Source organism: Scylla paramamosain, chromosome 14 (genome assembly GCF_035594125.1).
Source record: "Scylla paramamosain isolate STU-SP2022 chromosome 14, ASM3559412v1, whole genome shotgun sequence".
Taxonomy (NCBI): Eukaryota; Metazoa; Arthropoda; class Malacostraca; order Decapoda; family Portunidae; genus Scylla; species Scylla paramamosain.
Genome location: NC_087164.1, coordinates 6,689,923 through 6,709,922, shown reverse-complemented (window position 1 = coordinate 6,709,922; position 20,000 = coordinate 6,689,923). Strand labels below are relative to the sequence as shown.

Sequence of the window (20,000 nt, the reverse complement as noted above, 5' to 3'; positions counted from 1 at the left end):
ACAAGAAGTATGGAAATTTCTTGTCAAGGAGGTCTCCTCCTCGCGGACATGCTGACAAACCATGGATACAGACACGACTGTGAACCCCATCCGTTCAGTACGGGCTCCGTTTTCGTGACGTCATTGTTGGATGGTGAACGATGACAGAATCCATAAAAACGGATTAATGTGGACAAGGCCGCATTTTTCCGAAAGTCTATGCCAACACATGCGCTTGCCTGTGATGACGGCCGGCTGTAGCTGCTAAACTAAATTACAGAATATTCTCGGAAATGCTCTTACTGTGATTACCACACAACGTTACCCATTGTTGTAATACTGTACAAAACCAAACATTGACCTAACCTATCCTTGACCAGTCTAACGTGTTCAAGAGTGATTGGCACCTACTCTTCCAGACTGGTGTCAGAAGTGAGGAGGGGTGAGTGCGGCATATAATGAAACAGGGCCCCGGTGTTCCTCTCTATCTTATGGTCTTATTTATTTTCTATTTTTGTACAAGGAATATACTATTATATGTAACATAGCAACGCCCTCCATTTTTTTATCAATTACTACTACTATTATTATTATTATTATTATTATTATTATTATTATTATTATTATTATTATTATCATTATTATTATTATTATTATAATTATAATTTATTTATTTATTGATTTTTATTTTTTTAACCTTAACGTGTTGAAGCAGTGTTAACGTTTGGCATAGAGCCAAATGCTTGCATTTTTAACCACAACTGTCAATGGTCAATGATTTTCTACATACCTCAAATACATAAAATATAAATAACTAAACTGTTATTATTCTTCATTATTCCATAAAAACTCTACACTACATTAATTTATGGGGGAATCTGAGATGAATGTGGACTTTAGTTTTCAGATATTCCCTATCATTTACGAAGGCAATAACATAGTTATATGGAAACAACGACACATAAATGAAAAAGTTATATGGAGACAACGATACATAAAAAAATTAAAAAAACTCATAGGAAAATGTCGGCACTCCCACCAGACCATATTCTATCTGAAGCCTTGTTGTCAGCAGCTCTTCAGAAAACAGCAAGCAAAACTGACTCAGCCACACTCGTACACTCTGTCTACAAAATGTCATTCGCTGCATTAATGAGTGAATTGTAAGCTGTAATATTTGTTTGACATAAGTATTGAAATCAGTAAGCTGTAACGTGTCAGCAGTATTGGAATTAAGAAGTTCTTGACGGCAGTCTAGCATAAAATCATATAAGAAACCAAAGGGAAAAGCTTTTACGAGGTTCCTATTTCCTTATCTGTGCAAACAGTACACTCTACATACTGGCAAACACACACACACACACACACCCACACACACACACACAACACTCACCCCCATGAGCAACACAGGACAGGTGGAGGTCGTCTGCCTCATTGATAGGTCCCACGTAGGTGCGGACCTCTGCGCCACTCTCCTCGATCAGCACCAACCTACGCGGAGGCACTGAGAAAAGGGAGAGGATAGAGAGCATTATTAATGGGCTATTCTTTCACACTAAGAAACATCAAACTGGAAAAATGATCACCATGGTAAATTATCGAGATATCGTGTGGTGTAGTGCACTATTGCACGATATATGAAGTACTGTACACCCTCATAAAACATCTGGATATATAATTAGGATAAAATGCTATACTAGTCTGATATAAACACTGAGATATTACATACGTCCATACACTTTTCTGTTTCTACTGCATTTTTCTTAACGATAAAACTATGTAGGTTTTAGTGTGAATAGTTCCTTCATGAATGTAAATTACAATAGGAATCAAAACTTTAGTGAGAATAACTACTGGCTAATGACCTGCATTATTAAAAATATTTATTATAAACATTACAAGCCATAATTACACGTGATCGGCTGAAATGAGGACCCCTGAGAGAAAGTCACTCAGGAAATAAAAAAAAAAAAAAAGCTAAAAAAATTGACGCCGGGAAAATAATTGTGAAGAAAACCATCATCACAAAGATATTTCATGGGCAAACCTAAACAGTATATGACTAAATTGACAGATAAACAGATAAATTATGAGATACATAAACACACACATACACATAATAGTTAAATGGTTGGATAAATCTAGAAAATTATATAAATCAAGAAAGAGATGAGTGAACTTCGTCATCAGTCAATACTCGAGATAGCAACTCTCTCCATGGTAATTTAAAAATAACTACGTAGCGAGTAGCATAAATGACTTCAGTTTCATAGGTGCACAACTGTATCATGCCTTAGATAAATAATTTGTTTAATTGTGACTCACCAACCACAGTGAGATTAATGCGGGTGTTTCTCGTGGGCTCCCTCTGGAAGTCCACTCGACATTTATAGAGGCCCGCGTCCGCTTCCGTCAGCCCTTGCAGCAGGAGATGAGGAGAGGAGCCTGCGTTGAAGAAGGCTCTGGACCCGAGAAGATCGGCGTCCCACCAGTGCTTCGGCTGTCCTCTTAAAAGTTCCCGCACATCGTAACTGAAGACACCAAACATTGAATACCTCACTGAAGTGTTTTGCAGCATCTCTTACTGCTGCTGCTGTACGGACGACTAATAAAAATGGTAAGTACTGATAACACAGAAAAATATATGAACACCTAATAACACAGGTTAAAGTAAAGGCAATCAAAGGTCTGCTACATAGGCAAGAAATAATTCTATATTCACAAGAGAAAATATATGATAACTTGCCGTTCTGACTGTTTAAATATTTAGAAAAAAAAAAAGTGCCTAACACCAAGAGTGCGCAATTCTATTTTTTGTTCACAAACAACTTATGACCGAGCCACAGTTACACTAAATGTATTAAAAAATATTAATCATCTCTTGGAACAAATCCATTAAAACATCGAGTTCCGAGGGTTTCCGTTACATCGCCTCTTAAGGTGTCGTGATGACATCAAACAACCTTTTCTTCTTTTTACACTCACTGCTTGAAAGCCATCGCCTGAACTGACCATTGACCTTAGCCTAACTCCCCAGTGGCTGGTGCTCAATATCCAAGGCATTTCAATCACGACAGACAATTTTTTGACACTGCAAGACGTCCTCTCCCCCATCCCAGAGCTTACATCACCCCCATTACGTCGCAATCACTCCTTAGCCTAGCAGGACGCTGCCTAACCGTCTAGCCCAATTCAGAGTGGTTTCATCATAAGTGACCAGTTGACAACCATATTCATGCTCTAACAAAGTGTGGACCATACAGTTCTTCTGATAGATATGTCTATATGCACGTGGATTTGAACATAGAATATTTCCGATTTGTACTAACTTAATCTTTCATTTTTGTGAGTATATTTTCCTTACGGAACAATATATATATATATATATATATATATATATATATATATATATATATATATATATATATATATATATATATATATATATATATATATATATATATATATATATAGTGTTCCGTGAGAAAAATAATATATTATACAAATAATATATTATACAAACACACACACACACACACACACACACACACACACACACACACACACACACACACACACACACACACATTCTTAATTAACAAGTCACGGCTAGCAAGCTTGTCACACTTTTAGTCATAATGCCTCTTCTAACTTTAGTGGGTTTGCACTGGAATGAACTTAAATTTCTCCGTGATGAAGGAAGTGAAGGGAGAGTCAAGGCCACTGATTCATCAAAGGGAGCGACACAAGAATTCCTCTAGAAAGAAGTAAGTGGTAAGCAGAATATTTTAATGTTCAGCTCACTTAGCAAAACCAGCCAAATAGTGATGACCTCTTCATTTAAGAGAATGAAAACGCCAGGTATCAAATCTAACAGAAATTAAGACAGGATATAAATACCGCTAGAAATGTAAGTTGAATAAGACGTACGAAGATATTAAACAGAAAGAGTCCCACATGAAACAAAAATAAGCTCTCTGATTGCTGATGTATTCAGTTACTGGGAAAAAGACTTATTTTCCTCTATTTATTTGTTTATTACTATTACTATCAATTTTGGCCGCCTCAGCATGTATTCGTGTCAGGTAATTTTGGACTTGCCTTCACCGTCTCCTCTGGGGTTTGGCACTTTTAGTTATTTTTGCCTTGTCCAAAGCTCTCCTTCCATAAAATGAGAGGGGATTATTGAATTATTGAGACAATATTGATAATTACTACTACTTCTACTACTACTACTACTACTGCTGCTGCTACTACTACTACTACTACTACTACTACTACTTTTACTACTACTACTACTACTACTACTACTACTTATACAAAAAGAACTAATACTAGTCTTACAACAACAACTACTACTACCACTACTATTACAACAACAACAACAACAACAACAACAACAACAACAACAACATCAACAACAATAAGAACAAGAACAACAACAACTACAACAACAACTACTACTATTATTACTACTACTACTACTACTACTACTACTATTACTACTACTACTACTACTACTACTACTACTACTACTAACTACTAGTAACTACTACTACTACTACTACTACTACTAACTACTACTACTACTACTAACTACTACTACTACTACCACTACTAACTACTACTACTATTACTACTTCTACTACTAACTACTACTACTACTACTACTAACTACTACTACTACTACTACTACTACTACTACTAATAATAATAATAATAATAATAATAATAATAATCTATCTACCCATAAACCAGGCCGGCAATCACACGCGGATAGCCCAGGCAAAGTACCACATACACACACATCATTAATTTTCTTAGCCCCTTCGGCTACTGGTGGAAAGGGACAATCTCATGGCCCATCGTACTACACTTCAGGAGCCCAGGCGCAGCACAGCTGGACACACATATCCATAGCAAAGTCCTATAATATACACTGGCTTACCCCTGCCCATTCATAATGAGACTGTTCCCTACACAGCACCTACTGCAATCCTGAGACCACAGCAGACACAAGGTATTTTCCACGGAGTATCCAGTGGGTTCCTACCACTACTACTAATAATAACATTAATACTGCTGTTGTAGTTAATGCTACTTCTATGCTGCCACTGACGTTGCTACTACTATTATTTCTACTTTTACTATCCGTAGTACTACAACACATCATGCTTTAAGCTTGAACAATTCTCTTTATTGTCTGCATGTTACCAGAAATACATTTATGCAGAGTTTTCTAGGAGACCCACCTTTTTCCTGTCTGACCCACAGAAATACGGCTCAGAGATGAAAACTACGATGTTGATCTTTTCCCTAGCCTCATCTACCACTGTGGTCTTATGTTACAAGCAGTGGTATACTAATCCACTTACGTCCTTATCATCACATCCCACTACTTTTCGTACAAATGAAATTTAGAAACACGAAAATTGGTATACCGGTTTTTTGGACCTACCACATGCCACTCATCACTACCATTTTGAAAGAGCTACGGCAGACAAAAGACTGCACTCCTACGCGAGTCAAAATAATCGACATTCATGAAGAGCTTCCATCTCCAGGAACGAAAATTCTTCACCGACGTCCCAGAACACTTACACGGTTGACACAATTCAAGTCCCTGAAAACAGTTCACAGAAAGGTGCCACCATGCAAGTCATGGCAACGTAATGTTTTTTTTTTTTTTTGTCTCTTAGTAAGCAAACTCAATAACACATAATTTTCATTCGCTTATGCAAGTAAAAAGGTAAATAGAAAAAAAAAACAAGTAGAGTATTCTAAGTATCTTCTAAGAATTGGTTGAAAGTGTAGACAGCATATTTTTACGCCTCAGGCAATTTGGCATAAGGCTAAGACTAATACCATTTTCTAGCAGGGAAATCTAATGACTGGTCACGTTAGTAACTTTACATGGATGTTCACACTTTTCACATTTCGCTATCCCACTGCTACTAATATTAAATGGATATCATCACTGAGTATTAACTAATGTAAAGTACTTTCACCATACATGTCCAGAATAAAAATCAGAGAGAGAGAGAGAGAGAGAGAGAGAGAGAGAGAGAGAGAGAGAGAGAGAGAGAGAGAGAGAGAGAGAGAGAGAGAGAGAGAGAGAGAGAGAGAGAGAGAATTTTGTATTCATATTATCTAATACGCTATACAAAAATTTTAGAAGTTGCAGGCAACATAAAGGAATTGTACTATCTACAGTGATATTCAAACTATACCACACTTCGGAATCTTTCACACACACACACACACACACACACACACACACACACACACATATGAGGGTACACATACACACAATAAACCAAATTGAGTTAATTTATGTTTTGCAATTTAAAAAAAAAAGTAATATAAAATTGATTGTAATAAAATAATAAATGGATTATTTATACAAGCCAATCCGAACATACATGGAGCCAAAAACGTAAAAAAACATATGTGCGACACAGACACACAGAAAGACAGACAGACAGACAGACAGACATACAGACAGACAGACACGCACGCACACATACACACACACACACACACACACACACACACACACACACACACACACACACACATACACACACACACACACACACACACACACACACACACACACACACACACTATGTTCTATTGAATAAATTCACTTTCACTTGTACACAACAACACAAAGTAACACAAGTTGCATGTGTATCATGGACACTCCTATTGATATAATTCTGGTGAACCTTGTTGAAAATACGAGAGTATGTATCTCTATCTGTTTATTTATTTGTCTATCTATTTACACAAGCGCCCGGACGCGCGCATATAAGCACATGTACTCGTACACTCGTACAGAAAACTATCTAGAAAACTATCTTTAGGATTTTCACTCAGCCAGTTTGACAGAACCGACGATGATATTCGAAATCTAGTGGGGGGCCTTCGGAAATGTTGGCAGGCCTGCTAATTCAGTTCCATATGTCGTGTCAAACAATCTACGTAATAATGATATCGCATTTTTTCATACAGGTATAGCATCTAATTCATAGCTATGGGCAACCATTAAAGGAAAACTACAAGAAAGCTGCCTTCTTTATTAACAGACACATCTCCACCCATGATTACCAAGACTTCCTGAATCGTTACTTTTCGTATCCATCGGTCATCTGAATAAAGATAGATTTCTGAACGAGTGTACATACATTATATGCATAAGCAAATGAACAGCTAGGAATACACACACTTGTATGAAACTGACAGTAACATTATTACCATCAGTTAACTGTTATCATGATGACAGTATTTCCTTTGATAGTGCAAACCATTCTCTTTGATTGAGCAGGTCGTCAAACTTTTCTAGGGAAACCACATGTGTCATAGGTATGGTTCTGTTTCTTTATTTATGAATCTTGTACAAAATTTCATTTTCAGTAGATAGAGGTATATGTCCATTTGATTTTACTGTAAATGAATAGCATTGTATTTGTATTAGGACAATTAGTTTAAACATCTATCACTTCACAATCTTCTGTCTGATCGCCAGTATGGGTTCCGTCAAGACCGCTCTACTGGTGATCTTCTGGCTTTCCTTACTGAGTCTTGGTCATCCTATTTTAGAGATTTTGGTGAAACATTTGCTGTTGCCTTGGACACATCAAAAGCTTTTGATAGAGTCTGGCACAAAGCTTTGATTTCCAAACTACCCTCCTACGGTTTCTATCCTTCTCTTTGTAACTTCATTTCAAGTTTCCTTTCTGACCGTTCTATTGCTGCTGTAGTAGACAGTCACTGTTCTTCTCCTAAATCTATTAACAGTGGTGTTCCTCAGGGTTATGTCCTATCACCCACTCTCTTCTTATTATTCATTAATGATCTTGTAAACCAAACTTCTTGTCCTATCCACTCCTACGCTGATGATACCACCCTGCACTTTTCCACGTCTTTTCATAGACGTCCAACCCTTCAGGAAGTAAACATTTCACGCAGAGAATCTACAGAACGCTTGACTTCTGATCTTTCTAAAATTTCTGATTGGGGTAGAGCAAACTTGGTATTGTTTAATGCTTCAAAAACTCAATTCCTCCATCTATCAACTCGACACAACCTTCCAGACAACTATCCCCTCTTCTTCAATGACACTCAACTGTCCCCCTCTTCTACACTGAACATCCTCGGTCTGTCCTTTACTTATAATCTGAACTGGAAACTTCACATCTCATCTCTAGCTAAAGCAGCTTCTATGAAGTTAGGTGTTCTGAGACGTCTCCGCCAGTTTTTCTCACCCCCCCCCCAGCTGCAAACTCTGTACAAGGAACTTATCCGTCCATGTATGGAGTATGCTTTACATGTCTTGGGGGTTTCCACTCATACTGCTCTTCTAGACAAAGTGAAATCAAAACCTTTTCGTCTCATCAACTCCTCTCCTCCAACTGACTGTCTTCAGCCTCTCTCTCACCACCACAATGTTGCATATCTAGCTGTCTTCTACCGCTATTTTCATGCTAACTGCTCTCCTGATCTTACTAACTGCATGCCTCCCCTCCTCCCGCGGCCTCGCTGCGCAAGACTCTTCTTTCTCTCACCCCTATTCTGTCCACCTCTCTAACGCAAGAGTTAACCAGTATTCTCAATCATTGATCCCTTTCTCTGGTAAACTCTGGAAGTCCCTGCCTGCTTCTGAATTTCCACCTTCTTATGACTTGAATTCCTTCAAGAGGGAGGTTTCAAGACGCTTATTCATCAATTTTTGATCACTGCTTTGACCCTTTTATGGGATTGGCATTTCAGTGGGCATATCTTTTTATTGGGTTTTTGTTGCCCTTGGGCAGTGTCCTTCCTACATAAAAAGAAAAAAAAAATAGAAAAAAAAAAACAGTAGCAGCAGCAGCAATAGCAGTACCAAGAGCAATAAAAACAGCACCAGTAGCAGCAGCAGTAGCAACAACAGCAGCAACAGCTGCAGCAGCAGCAATAGCAGTAGCAAGAGCAAAAAAAAAAACAGCATCAGTAGCAGCAGCAGCAGCAGAAGCAACAGTAGTAGTAGTAGTAGTAGTAGTAGTAGTAGTAGTAAAAGTAGTAGTAGTAATAGTAGTAATAGTAATAGTAGCAATAGTAGTAGTAGTAGTAGTAGTAGTAGTAGTAGTAGTAGTAGTAGGTTGATAATCTTCCGTCTTTGCGTAAGGTTAAGAATATTCCTGTTGAGGATAAATTCAAAAAGTTTAGATAGGCAGGAAATTAAAGCAATAGGACGGTAGTTTGGGAGATTAGAACCGTCACCCTTTTTAGGAACAGACTAAATGTAGGCAAACCTCCAGCAAGAAGGAAAGGTAGATGTTGACAGACAGAGCTGAAAGAGTTTGACTAGGCAAGGTGCAAGCACGGAGGCAAAGTTTCGGAGAACAATGGGAGGGACTCCATCAGGTCCATAAGCCTTCCGAGGGTTTAGGCCAGAGAGGGCATGGAAAACATCATTGCGAAGAATTTTAATAGGTGGCATGAAGTAGTGAGAGGGTGGAGGAGAGGGAGGAACAAGCCCAGAATCGTCCAAGGTAGAGTTTTTAGCAAAGGTTTGAGCGAAGAGTTCAGCTTTAGAAATAGATGTGATAGCAGTGGTGCCATCTGGTTGAAACAGAGGAGGGAAAGAAGAAGAAGCAAAGTTATTGGAGATATTTTTGGCTAGATGCCAGAAGTCACGAGGGGAGTTAGATCTTGAAAGGTTTTGACATTTTCTGTTAATGAAGGACTTTTGGCTAGTTGGAGAACAGACTTGGCATGGTTCCGGGCAGAAATATAAAGTGCATGAGATTCTGGTGATGGAAGGCTTAAGTACCTTTTGTGGGCCACCTCTCTTTCATGTATAGCACGAGAACAAGCTGTGTCAAACCAATGTTTAGAAGGTTTAGGACGAGAAAAAGAGTGAGGAATGTACGCCTCCATGCCATACACTATCACCTCTGTTATGCGCTCAGCACACAAAGACGGGTCTCTGACACGGTAGCAGTAGTCATTCCAAGGGAAAGTAGCTCTTGCTACTACTATTGCTGCCGCTGCTAATACTGCTACTACTGCGGCTACTACTACTACTACTACTACTACTACTACTACTACTATTGCCAGCACTACCACTGTTACAGCGGCAGTAACAGCAGCAACACCAGCAGCAGCAGCAATAGTAGTAGTACAGGCAGCAACAGCAGCTACTAAGAACCACTAGTTTCTCGTGAAAAAAAAAAAAAAAAAAAAAAAAAAAATATATATATATATATATATATATATATATATATATATATATATATATATATATATATATATATATATATATATATATATATATATATATATATATAAAACGCTGCTGTACTGAACCATAAGCAAGTCTTTTTTTTACCTATTGTTTGACCTCCCGATTATTCTATGATAAAACGTTCTCAATCGAAGAAGACAGCGAAGCTGGGTATTAAAAGACGATCACTAGACGCTGACATTGTGGCAGATTCCAAGGATTAGCAAATAACGTCAGATGTCGACACCATCATGTCTGAATCTTTTATCATTCGAAAAGTCAATTCACCAAAGGACTGGGTATATTCAAGGAACTCTGTGTCCTATCCAACTTCAGGAGCACGTCTCTGAAGGAAAAGAGATACAATGGCACATAGTCACGCCTCATCAATCACTTTTTTTTTTTTGTCTATGTAGGAGAGGCACCGGCTAAGAGCAACAAAAATTGCAAAAAAAAAAAAAAAAAGGGCTCACTGTGGTGCTGCTCCCGAATAGTCGAAAGCGTTAGTCAAAAATACAGGATAAGTGTCTTGAAACCTCTCTCTTGAAAAACTTCGAGTCATAGGAAGGTGGAAATACAGAAGCAGGCAGGCAGTTCCAGAGTTTACCAGAGAAAGGGATGAATGACTGAGAACACTGGGTAACACTTGCATTAGAGAGGTGGACAGAATAGGAGAGAGAGAAAGAAGAGCGAGGCCGCGGGAGGAGGGAATGCATGCAGTTAGCAAAATCAGAATAGTAGTTGGAATGAAAATAGCGGTAGAATATAGCAAGAGATGCTGCAACATTGCGGTGATGAGAAAGAGGCTGAAGACAGTCAGTTAGAGAGAGACGAAAAGCTATTGATTCCACCCCGTCTAAAATAATGGTATGAATGGAACCCCCCATACATGTAAAGCATGCTCCATACATGGACAGCTGGGGGGGATGAGAAAAATTAGCGTAGACGACTTAGCACACCTAACTTCATAGAAGATGTTTTAGCTAGAGATGAGATGTGAAGTTTCCAGTTTAGATTATAAGCAAAGGACAGACCGAGGATGTTCATTGTAGAAGAGGGGGACAGTTGAGTGTCAGTGAAGAAGAGGGGATAGTTGTCTGGAAAGTTGTGTCGAGTTGATAGATGGGGGGATGAGTTTTGAGGCATTGGACAATGCTAAGTTTGCTCTACCCCAATTAGAATTTTTAGAGAGCTCAGAAGTCAGGCGTTCTGTAGCTTCCCTGCGTGAACTGTTTACTTCCTGAAAGGTTGGAAGTCTATGGAAAGACGTGGAAAAGTACAGGATGGTATCATCAGTGTAGGAGTGGATAGGACAAGAAGTTTGATTTAGATAATCTAATAATTTATAATAGCTTCCATAATTTATCGTTGCTTCCATGAACGCCACACTGAACTACTCAAATATAAACCTCGGGTGCTTTCAGACTTCAGTACCAGATATGCTAACAAGTGATGTGTAAGAACTCCAGTAATGAGGACACCAGAAATTTTCAAAACCAGTTTGATTTATAACAGGTCAATTTCCTCACACATGTGTCAAGTACCAAGCCTTATCCTGTGAAGTGTAGCTCACCAGCACATAATGACCATACCTCTTCCCTCCCTAAAGGCCGGAGCTCCTATCTAAGGCTCTCAGGCTCTCTCTCTCTCTCTCTCTCTCTCTCTCTCTCTCTCTCTCTCTCAATATATATATATATATATATATATATATATATATATATATATATATATATATATATATATATATATATATATATATATATATATATATATATATATAACCACATACATATGCCTAATATAAAAGCGAGTGGGATGCGTGCGCCATCCTCAAAGGCACGTTATAACACACAATGCCTGCGGGATGTGTTCCTGGAATGTGACAGTGAAGAGCAGGGACGTTGCGTGTTACTGTTATGTATGCATACAAACATTCTCAAATAAATTAACGTTCCAGGCTTCCTCACTCGAGTTATTCAAATCAACAACTGAAAGCAGCACACGAAGAGTAAGGGTACCAGACTCCTTAGAAAAGAACTTTGAACAAATAGCACTTGTACAGTGACGATATGCATATAGGTAAGATTGTTGGAAGACGTAAATTGTATATCAGAACTTACCCTAAGCTAACATCTGCATACAGTGACAGAAGAAACGGCTCTGGGCTTGCATTACTGTAGTTTTGTCTCACACACACACACACACACACACACACACACACACACACACACACACACACACACACACACACACACACACACACACATACACACACACACTCTCACAGAGACACACACACATTTACTTCATCATCTGCCCTATATCCATGATTATGTACATACTTGAGAAAATCCTTCACATAATTTGCATCTGTTCCTTGTTTCATGAATTCTTTTATAACCAATACGGTTAATACCAAGGCAAAGGATTTTTCTTTTTCATTATAGTAATCACTGAAAGCCTTGTTTAGTGGTGTTGTGTATTCTGCATATATTTTCACTATTTAATTAGTGGCATGCACATGGTAAACTGTTGATTAAATGCACCGGATCTTTCAATTGATTTGAATCAGGGGTTGCTCACACCTATTCCCAAAAGCTTTCGGTAAAAAAAAAAAATAAATAAATAAATAAGTAAATAAATAAAATAATAATAACAACAACAACAACAACAACAACAACAACAATAATAATAATAATAATAATAATAATAATAATAATAATAATAACAATAATAATAATAATAATAATAATAATAATAATAATAATAATGATAAATAATAATACAGGCTACTACTAATAAAAAAAAAATATTGAACAACATATTTTTGGTCTGCGATTTCTTTCTACCAGTTTTATTATGGCACTTCCACACACATTGAGTACAAAACAGCACGGATTGAGATGCGCAGCATGCAAGACTGTACGTAAGCTCAAGAAAAGAGCAAAGAATGATTATCTTAAACAGATTCCAGGAAACTTTACGAAGAAAAGCAAATAAGACCTGACCGTCTTGGAGATACTCCTAACATTCTTGACCTTTTCCTAACTTGTAATCCTCCTGACACTGTTACCCTCTATTCTCTGTTGGACTCCTCCGATCACAATCTCATATCTGTATCTTGTCCTATCGTTCCAATCCCTCCTCAGGATCCTCCTAAGCAGAGTTGCCTCTGGCGTTTTGCCTCTGCTAGTTGGGGGGACCCGAGGAGGTATTTTGCTGATTTTCCTTGGAATGACTACTGTGTCAGAGACCCGTCTCTGTGCACCGAGCATATAACGGAGGTGATAGTGTTTGGCATGGAGGCGTACATTCCTCACTCTTTTTCTCGACCTAAACCTTCCAAAGATTGGTTTAACACAGGTTGTTCTCGTGCTATACATGACAGAGAGGTGGCCCACAAAAGGTACTTGAGCCTTCCATCACCAGTATCTTATGGACTATATATTTCTGCCCGGAACTATGCCAAGACTGTTCTTCAACTTGCCAATAACTCCTACATTAATAGAAAGTGTCAAAATATTTCAAGATCTAACTCCTCTCGAGACTTCTGGCATCTAGCCAAAAACATCTCCAATAACTTTGCCTCTTCTTCTTTCCCTCCTTTATTTTAACCAGATGACACCACTGCAATCAAAAGCTGAACTCGCTCAAACATTTGCTAAAAACTCTACCTTGGACGATTCAGGTCTTGTTTCTCCCTCTCCTCCACCCTCTGACTACTTCATGCTACCTATTAAAATTCTTTGCAATGATGTTTTCCATGTCCTGGCTGGCTTTAACCCTCTGAAGGCTTATGGACATGATGGGGTCCCTCATACTGTTCTCAGAAACTGCGCTTCCGTGTTTGCACCTTATTTAGTCAAACTCTTTCAACTCTGTCAACATCTACCTTTCCTTCTTGCTGGAAGTTTGCCGTTCCTATAAAAGGTTGACCGTTCTAATACCTCAAACTCCCCGTCCTATTGCTTTAATCTTCTGGCTATCTAATGTTGTTGTTTTTTTTTCAATATATCCTCAACTGTAAGATTCTTGAACTTCTATCACTTCACAACCTTCTATCTGGTCTCAAGTATGGGTTCCGTCAAGGCCGCTCTACTGGTAATTACTGAGTCTTGGTCATCCTCTATTAGAGATTTTGGTGAAAGTTTTGCTGTTGCCTTAAACATATCAAAAGCTTTTGATAGAGTCTAGCACAAGGCTTTGATTTCCAAACTTCCCTCCTACGGTTTCTGTCCTTCTCTCTGTAATTTCATCTCAAGTTTCTTTTCTGACAGTTCTATTGTTGCTGTGTTAGACGGTCACAATTCTTCTCCTAAATCTATTAACATTTGTGTTCCTCATTGTTCTGTCCTGTCATCCACTCTCTTCCTATTATTCATCAAAATCAAACTTCTTGTCCTATCCACTCCTACGCTGATGATACCACCCTGCACTTTTCCATGTCTTTTCATAGACGTCGAACCTTTCTGGAAGTAAACAATTCACGCAGGGAAGCCACAGAACGCCTGACTTCTGATCTCTCTAAAATTTCTGATTGGGCAGAGCAAACTTGGTATTGTTCAATGCCTCAAAAATTAAATTCCTCCATCTATCAAATCGACACAACCTTCAAGACAACTGTCGCCTCCTCTTCAATGACGCTCAAGTTTCCCCTCTTCTACACTGAACATCCTCGTCTATCCTTTTCTTATAATCTAAAGTGGAAACTTCACATCTCATCTCTAACTAAAACAGCTTCTATGAACTTTGGAGTTCTGAGACGTCTCCTCCAGTTTTTTCTCATCCCTTTCCCAGCTGTTAACTCTATACAAGGGACTTATCGGTCCATGTATGGAGTATGCTTCACATGTCTGGAGGTGGTGTTCCACATGGACAGGGTGGGATCAAAAGCTTTTTGTCTCATTAACTCCTTTCTTCTAAATGACTGTCTTCAGTCTCTTTCTCATCGCCGCACTGTTGCATTTCTTGGTATCTTCTACTACTATTTTTATGCTAACTGCTCTTTTGATCTTGCTAACTGCATGCCTCCCCTTCTCCCGCGGCCACGCTGCACAAGTTTTTCTTCTTTCCCTCACCCTTATTCGTCCACCTCTCAAATGCATGAGTTAACCAGTACTCTCAATCATTCATCCCTTTCTCTGGTAAGCTCTGAAACTCCTTGCCTGCTTCTGTATTTTCACCTTCCTATGACTTAAACTCCTCGAGGGAAGTTTCAAGACACTCATCCTTCAATTTTTGACTACCGCTTCTGACCCTATTCGGGGACCGGCACCTTGGTGTCTTTTTTTTATTTATTTATTTTTTTATTGGATTTTTGCTGCCCTTGGCCGGTGTCACTCCTACATAAAAAAAAAAAGAGACAACTTTACAAAATGCCATTGAAAATATGCTGCTAGATTTTTAGTTATCGATGATTATGGTTTTTACGACGCACACACACACACACACACACACACACACACACACACACACACACACCTCTTCCTTGCACCTCACACCTTCCTGCTACTCTCGCGGCTCAGGAGATGAACGATCACTTTGCTGCTATCTGTCAAACCTTTCCTCCCCTCCACACCACTCTGCTTCCTGCCTATCTTCCGGCCCCATCTCATCCCCCCAGTCTCCAGGCGGTGGATGTTTTTAAGAGAATACTCAAATTCAAACCAAGATCCACCACACCCACTGACCTTCCTATAAAAATTTACAAGGAATTTGCGGTAGAGCTAGCAACACCGCTATGCTCCATAATAAACGCTTCACTCTCCCAACACTCTTGCCCCGCAGACTGGAAGACATCTTACGTCACCCCCATCCCCAAAACCTCCAGTCCACAGTCACTCAATGACCTCAGGCCAGTCTCTATCACCCCCATCCCTAGCCTTATTTGTGAAGATTTTGTATATGACTGGGCCTACACCAAAATCTGTAATACCGTGGATATCAGACAGTTTGGAAATATTAAAGCCACCTCCACCTCCCATTACCTGACCAGCTTCCTTGAATTCATCCATAGCCACCTGGACAAGCGAAACACCTCTCTAGCTGTTGCTTTTGTGGACTTCAAAAAGGCTTTTGATCTTGTTGATCACACTGTTGTCATCAGCAAGGCAGTGAGTCTGGGTCTCCCTCCTAACCTGATAGCGTGGCTAGCCGACTTCCTCACAGGGAGGCGTCAGGCCGTTCGCTATCAGGGCTCTGTCTCTACTTTCCAACAGCTGACTTGTGGGGTCCCCCAGGGGACCAAGATGGGTCCTCTATGCTTCCTCCTCCTCATTAACGACGCCCTCACTGACACCCCCCAGCGCTGGAAGTATGTGGACGACTGCACCGTGGGCGTCCCAGTTTCCACCAAGAACCCGGACTACTCGCCACTGCAAGCGATTCTGGAGCGGCTGCAGACGTGGACGGAGGAGAGCAGGATGACCATCAACCACAACAAAACTGTGGTGATACATTTCTGTACCTCCTCTGTACCAGTGCCCCCTCCCCAGCTCTCAGTGGGCCCTCACCCCCTCCAGGTGGTCCGATGTGCCAAGCTCCTCGGAGTCACGGTGGACGACCAGCTGACCTGGAAGCAGCATGTCGCCAGCACCATAAGATCAGCTACCTACATGCTGTACATGCTGCGCAGACTCAGGTCGCTGGGGACGCCGACAGTTGAGTTAAGGGGGGTGTATCTTACTTTCATCCTCCCCAAACTCATGTACGCCTCCCCAGCGTGGTCCTCCTCCCTCACACAAACTCAACAGCTACAGTTGGAGAGTGTGCAGAAAAGGGCGTGCAGGGTCATCCTTGGCCCTGCATACACCACCTATGAAGAAGCCCTGAACACCCTGAGGCTGTCCAGACTATCCACCAGGTTCCGTGAGGCTCTGGAGAAGTTTGGTAGGGGACTTCTGAATCATCCACGTCTCAGAAACATGCTGCCGCCTGACGCGCCTCGCCCCACCCGTGCCACCAGACACCACAACAAGATAACGCCCCTAAAGGCGCCGCGTACGGACCGGTACAGACTCAGTGCGATTCCCACCATGGTGCGAGCCATCAATCAATAGTCCCTTCTAGAGTTGACTTCTAGATTTGACTTACCTTTAGGATTAATGTTAAGTATTTCCCCACCCCCAATGTACATTTTCAGTTTGTTGACTGCCTAAAGAATAAACCGTTTATTATTATTATTATTATTATTATTATTATTATTATTATTATTATTATTACACACACACACACACACACACACACACACACACACACACACACACACAACCTTTCATTAAAGTGTGCTAACGTAGTACTGAATTAATTGTGTGCCTAGGTTCCACGAGAGAATGGGGTGTCGGGGAGGTGAATCAACAGCTCGCGATGACGGAGGTTGTTCAGTAGTCTGAGGCAAAACTAGGGTGGTGAGGTCGGTGTGGTAGGTGGCATAGCTCCAAGAATGATCTTGACGGCCCTCTTCTGTATTCTGAGAGAGGCAGGGAGACCAAGTGTGTGTGTGTGTGTGTGTGTGTGTGTGTGTGTGTGTGTGTGTGTGTGTGTGTGTGTGTGTGTTTGTGTATAATCATGGGCTAACAGCGGAAACATGAACATTCCATTAGGATTATCGCTCCTCTACCGATGATGGGTGTTGGCGTTAGTTGCCTTGTCACGCTCACATCACCAGCACTCAATACAATTACAGAATGATTAAAGCAATGAGATGGAAGCCAAAGCATGAATCTTTACTGAATTATTTTAATAGTTTTTAATAGACATTAAAATTCTGCATGTGATTTTTCACCCATCTTGAACGGAGAGGCCAAATTTCAGAGAATCTGAAAATGCGTTGTATATGCATGTCTTTGATAATATAATACTGTGAAATATGAAATAAAAAAAAAAAAAATGACTCGGTGAAGATTACTGTGAAATCGAACTGTACAAGCCACTCAAACCACACTCGAACTAGTATACACTGTTTCCGCGACAAAGGTACTGAAGTCATAATACTCTATTTTTTTTATTTTTTATATCGACAAATGTATTGAAGTCATAAAACAAGGATAAAATCAATCATAACAAAGAGGTCGGTTTGAGAGCTTACTAGTACTTGATATTTACAAGCTTAATCTAATCACCTTTTTTTCTTAGGGTGTTGTTATCCGCTGTATGTGAAGTTCTTTACTGGATCGAAAAATTATATATATATATATATATATATATACGAGTATATATATATATATATATATATATATATATATATATATATATATATATATATATATATATATATATATATATATATATATATATATATATATATATATATATATATATTTATATATTTATTTATTTATTTATTTATTTATTTATTTATTTATTTATAAATCAGTCGTATATCCCAATTTTTTTTCCTGTTGGAAATATATACGGTAAAAAAAAAAAAAAAAACATTGTTGTCACATCATGTCGAAGAAATCTTGCCTTAAATATTAATCAGTGAAATTTTGCAAGAACGTCTAGAGCACCGCTACCAACTGCAAGAAATTTCCTTCATGCGAACAACTACACAAGTGTCCGGTTTGGTGTCTGTATTTTGATTCCCGGATGAAGTACTCGTAGCCTCACCGCCTCGCAAGGAGCAAACGTCTTCTTTTACACAGCCAGGCAAAGACTTAATCCTTATTTTGCAAGAGTGTCTCGAATCAATTGTGTTATATGTATATTCGGAAGTACTGGTTTGTCAGCTGAAATTCTTTCGCACTATGGTCAAGTATGCATGATAAATACATGCCACATGGAGCACCTCAGCACCATTCCAGAGTTTACTGGCGAACAGGAGCTCAAAAGAAAATGCAATTGAGGAAATTTGCTCCCTGGGTATAGGAACTCTTCAAAACAAAACATCTCATTTTAAAATAAATGTTTCCAATATCATACTGAGCTTTTGTGAAACTGCTAATACTTGGTTTCAACTCGTGAAACAAAATAACATTAGTGAGCTGCTTATTGGGAAAGAAGTTAAGAAAATGGACGCGCAATTAAGAAAAAAAGAAAATATCTTCAACAGTCACCTGGACTCTGGTGAAGGGTTTTCCTTATAACCAGCCAACAAAAAAGTCATCAGTTTGGTTTAATTACGAAACGTTCTTTTTCCAGTGACTTCTGCCAGACTTTCAGCTGGCATGTAAAGGACTACAAGAACATGAGGAAATAAGGGAAGCCCAAGAAGTCATAATGCCTACACGTGGCAGTCACTGTATGAAAAATACCTAACTGTAAAATTAATTTAAAGATGAAATTACGAAACTGCTTGTCTTACATTCAGTATTTTTTGTATCTGATGGCAGGTTAGGTAGTCAATGACTTTTATTACTACTGACTTTTATCATTATTATTATTATTATCATTATTATTATTATTATTATTATTATTATTATTATTATTGTTGTTGTTGTTGTTGTTGTTGTTGTTGTTGTTGTTGTTGTTGTTGTTGTTGTTGTTGTTGTTGTTGTTGTTGTTGTTGTTGTTGTTGTTGTTGTTGTTTTTGTTGTTGCTGTTGTTGTTGTTGTTGTTTTTGTTGTTGTTGTTGTTATTGTTGTTGTTACTTCAACTCGTCATTTAAAGAACCCTTTCCTTCAGTACTTCCATCATCATCAGTATATAACCCCGCTATAATGACTGACATCACCAGTCCAGCTTTCATTACGCAGGCTGTTGAGACTTATATAAGGACGAAAAATAATAATGAAAAGGTACAGTTGAAACG

The 20,000-nt window shown here is 39.1% G+C and overlaps 1 protein-coding gene across 1 annotated transcript in view; it reads right to left on the bottom strand.

Moving 5' to 3' along the window:
- The window catches only part of LOC135106803 (nephrin-like), a 75,148-nt gene that overhangs the window by 48,782 nt on the left and 6,366 nt on the right, over window positions 1-20,000 (bottom strand). The window contains exons 2-3 of the mRNA XM_064016123.1: window positions 2,305-2,510; window positions 1,373-1,483 (exon numbers count right to left, since the gene is read on the bottom strand). Of these exons, the coding sequence (XP_063872193.1) occupies window positions 1,373-1,483; window positions 2,305-2,510 (317 nt within the window). The remainder of the gene's footprint in view (window positions 1-1,372; window positions 1,484-2,304; window positions 2,511-20,000) is intronic.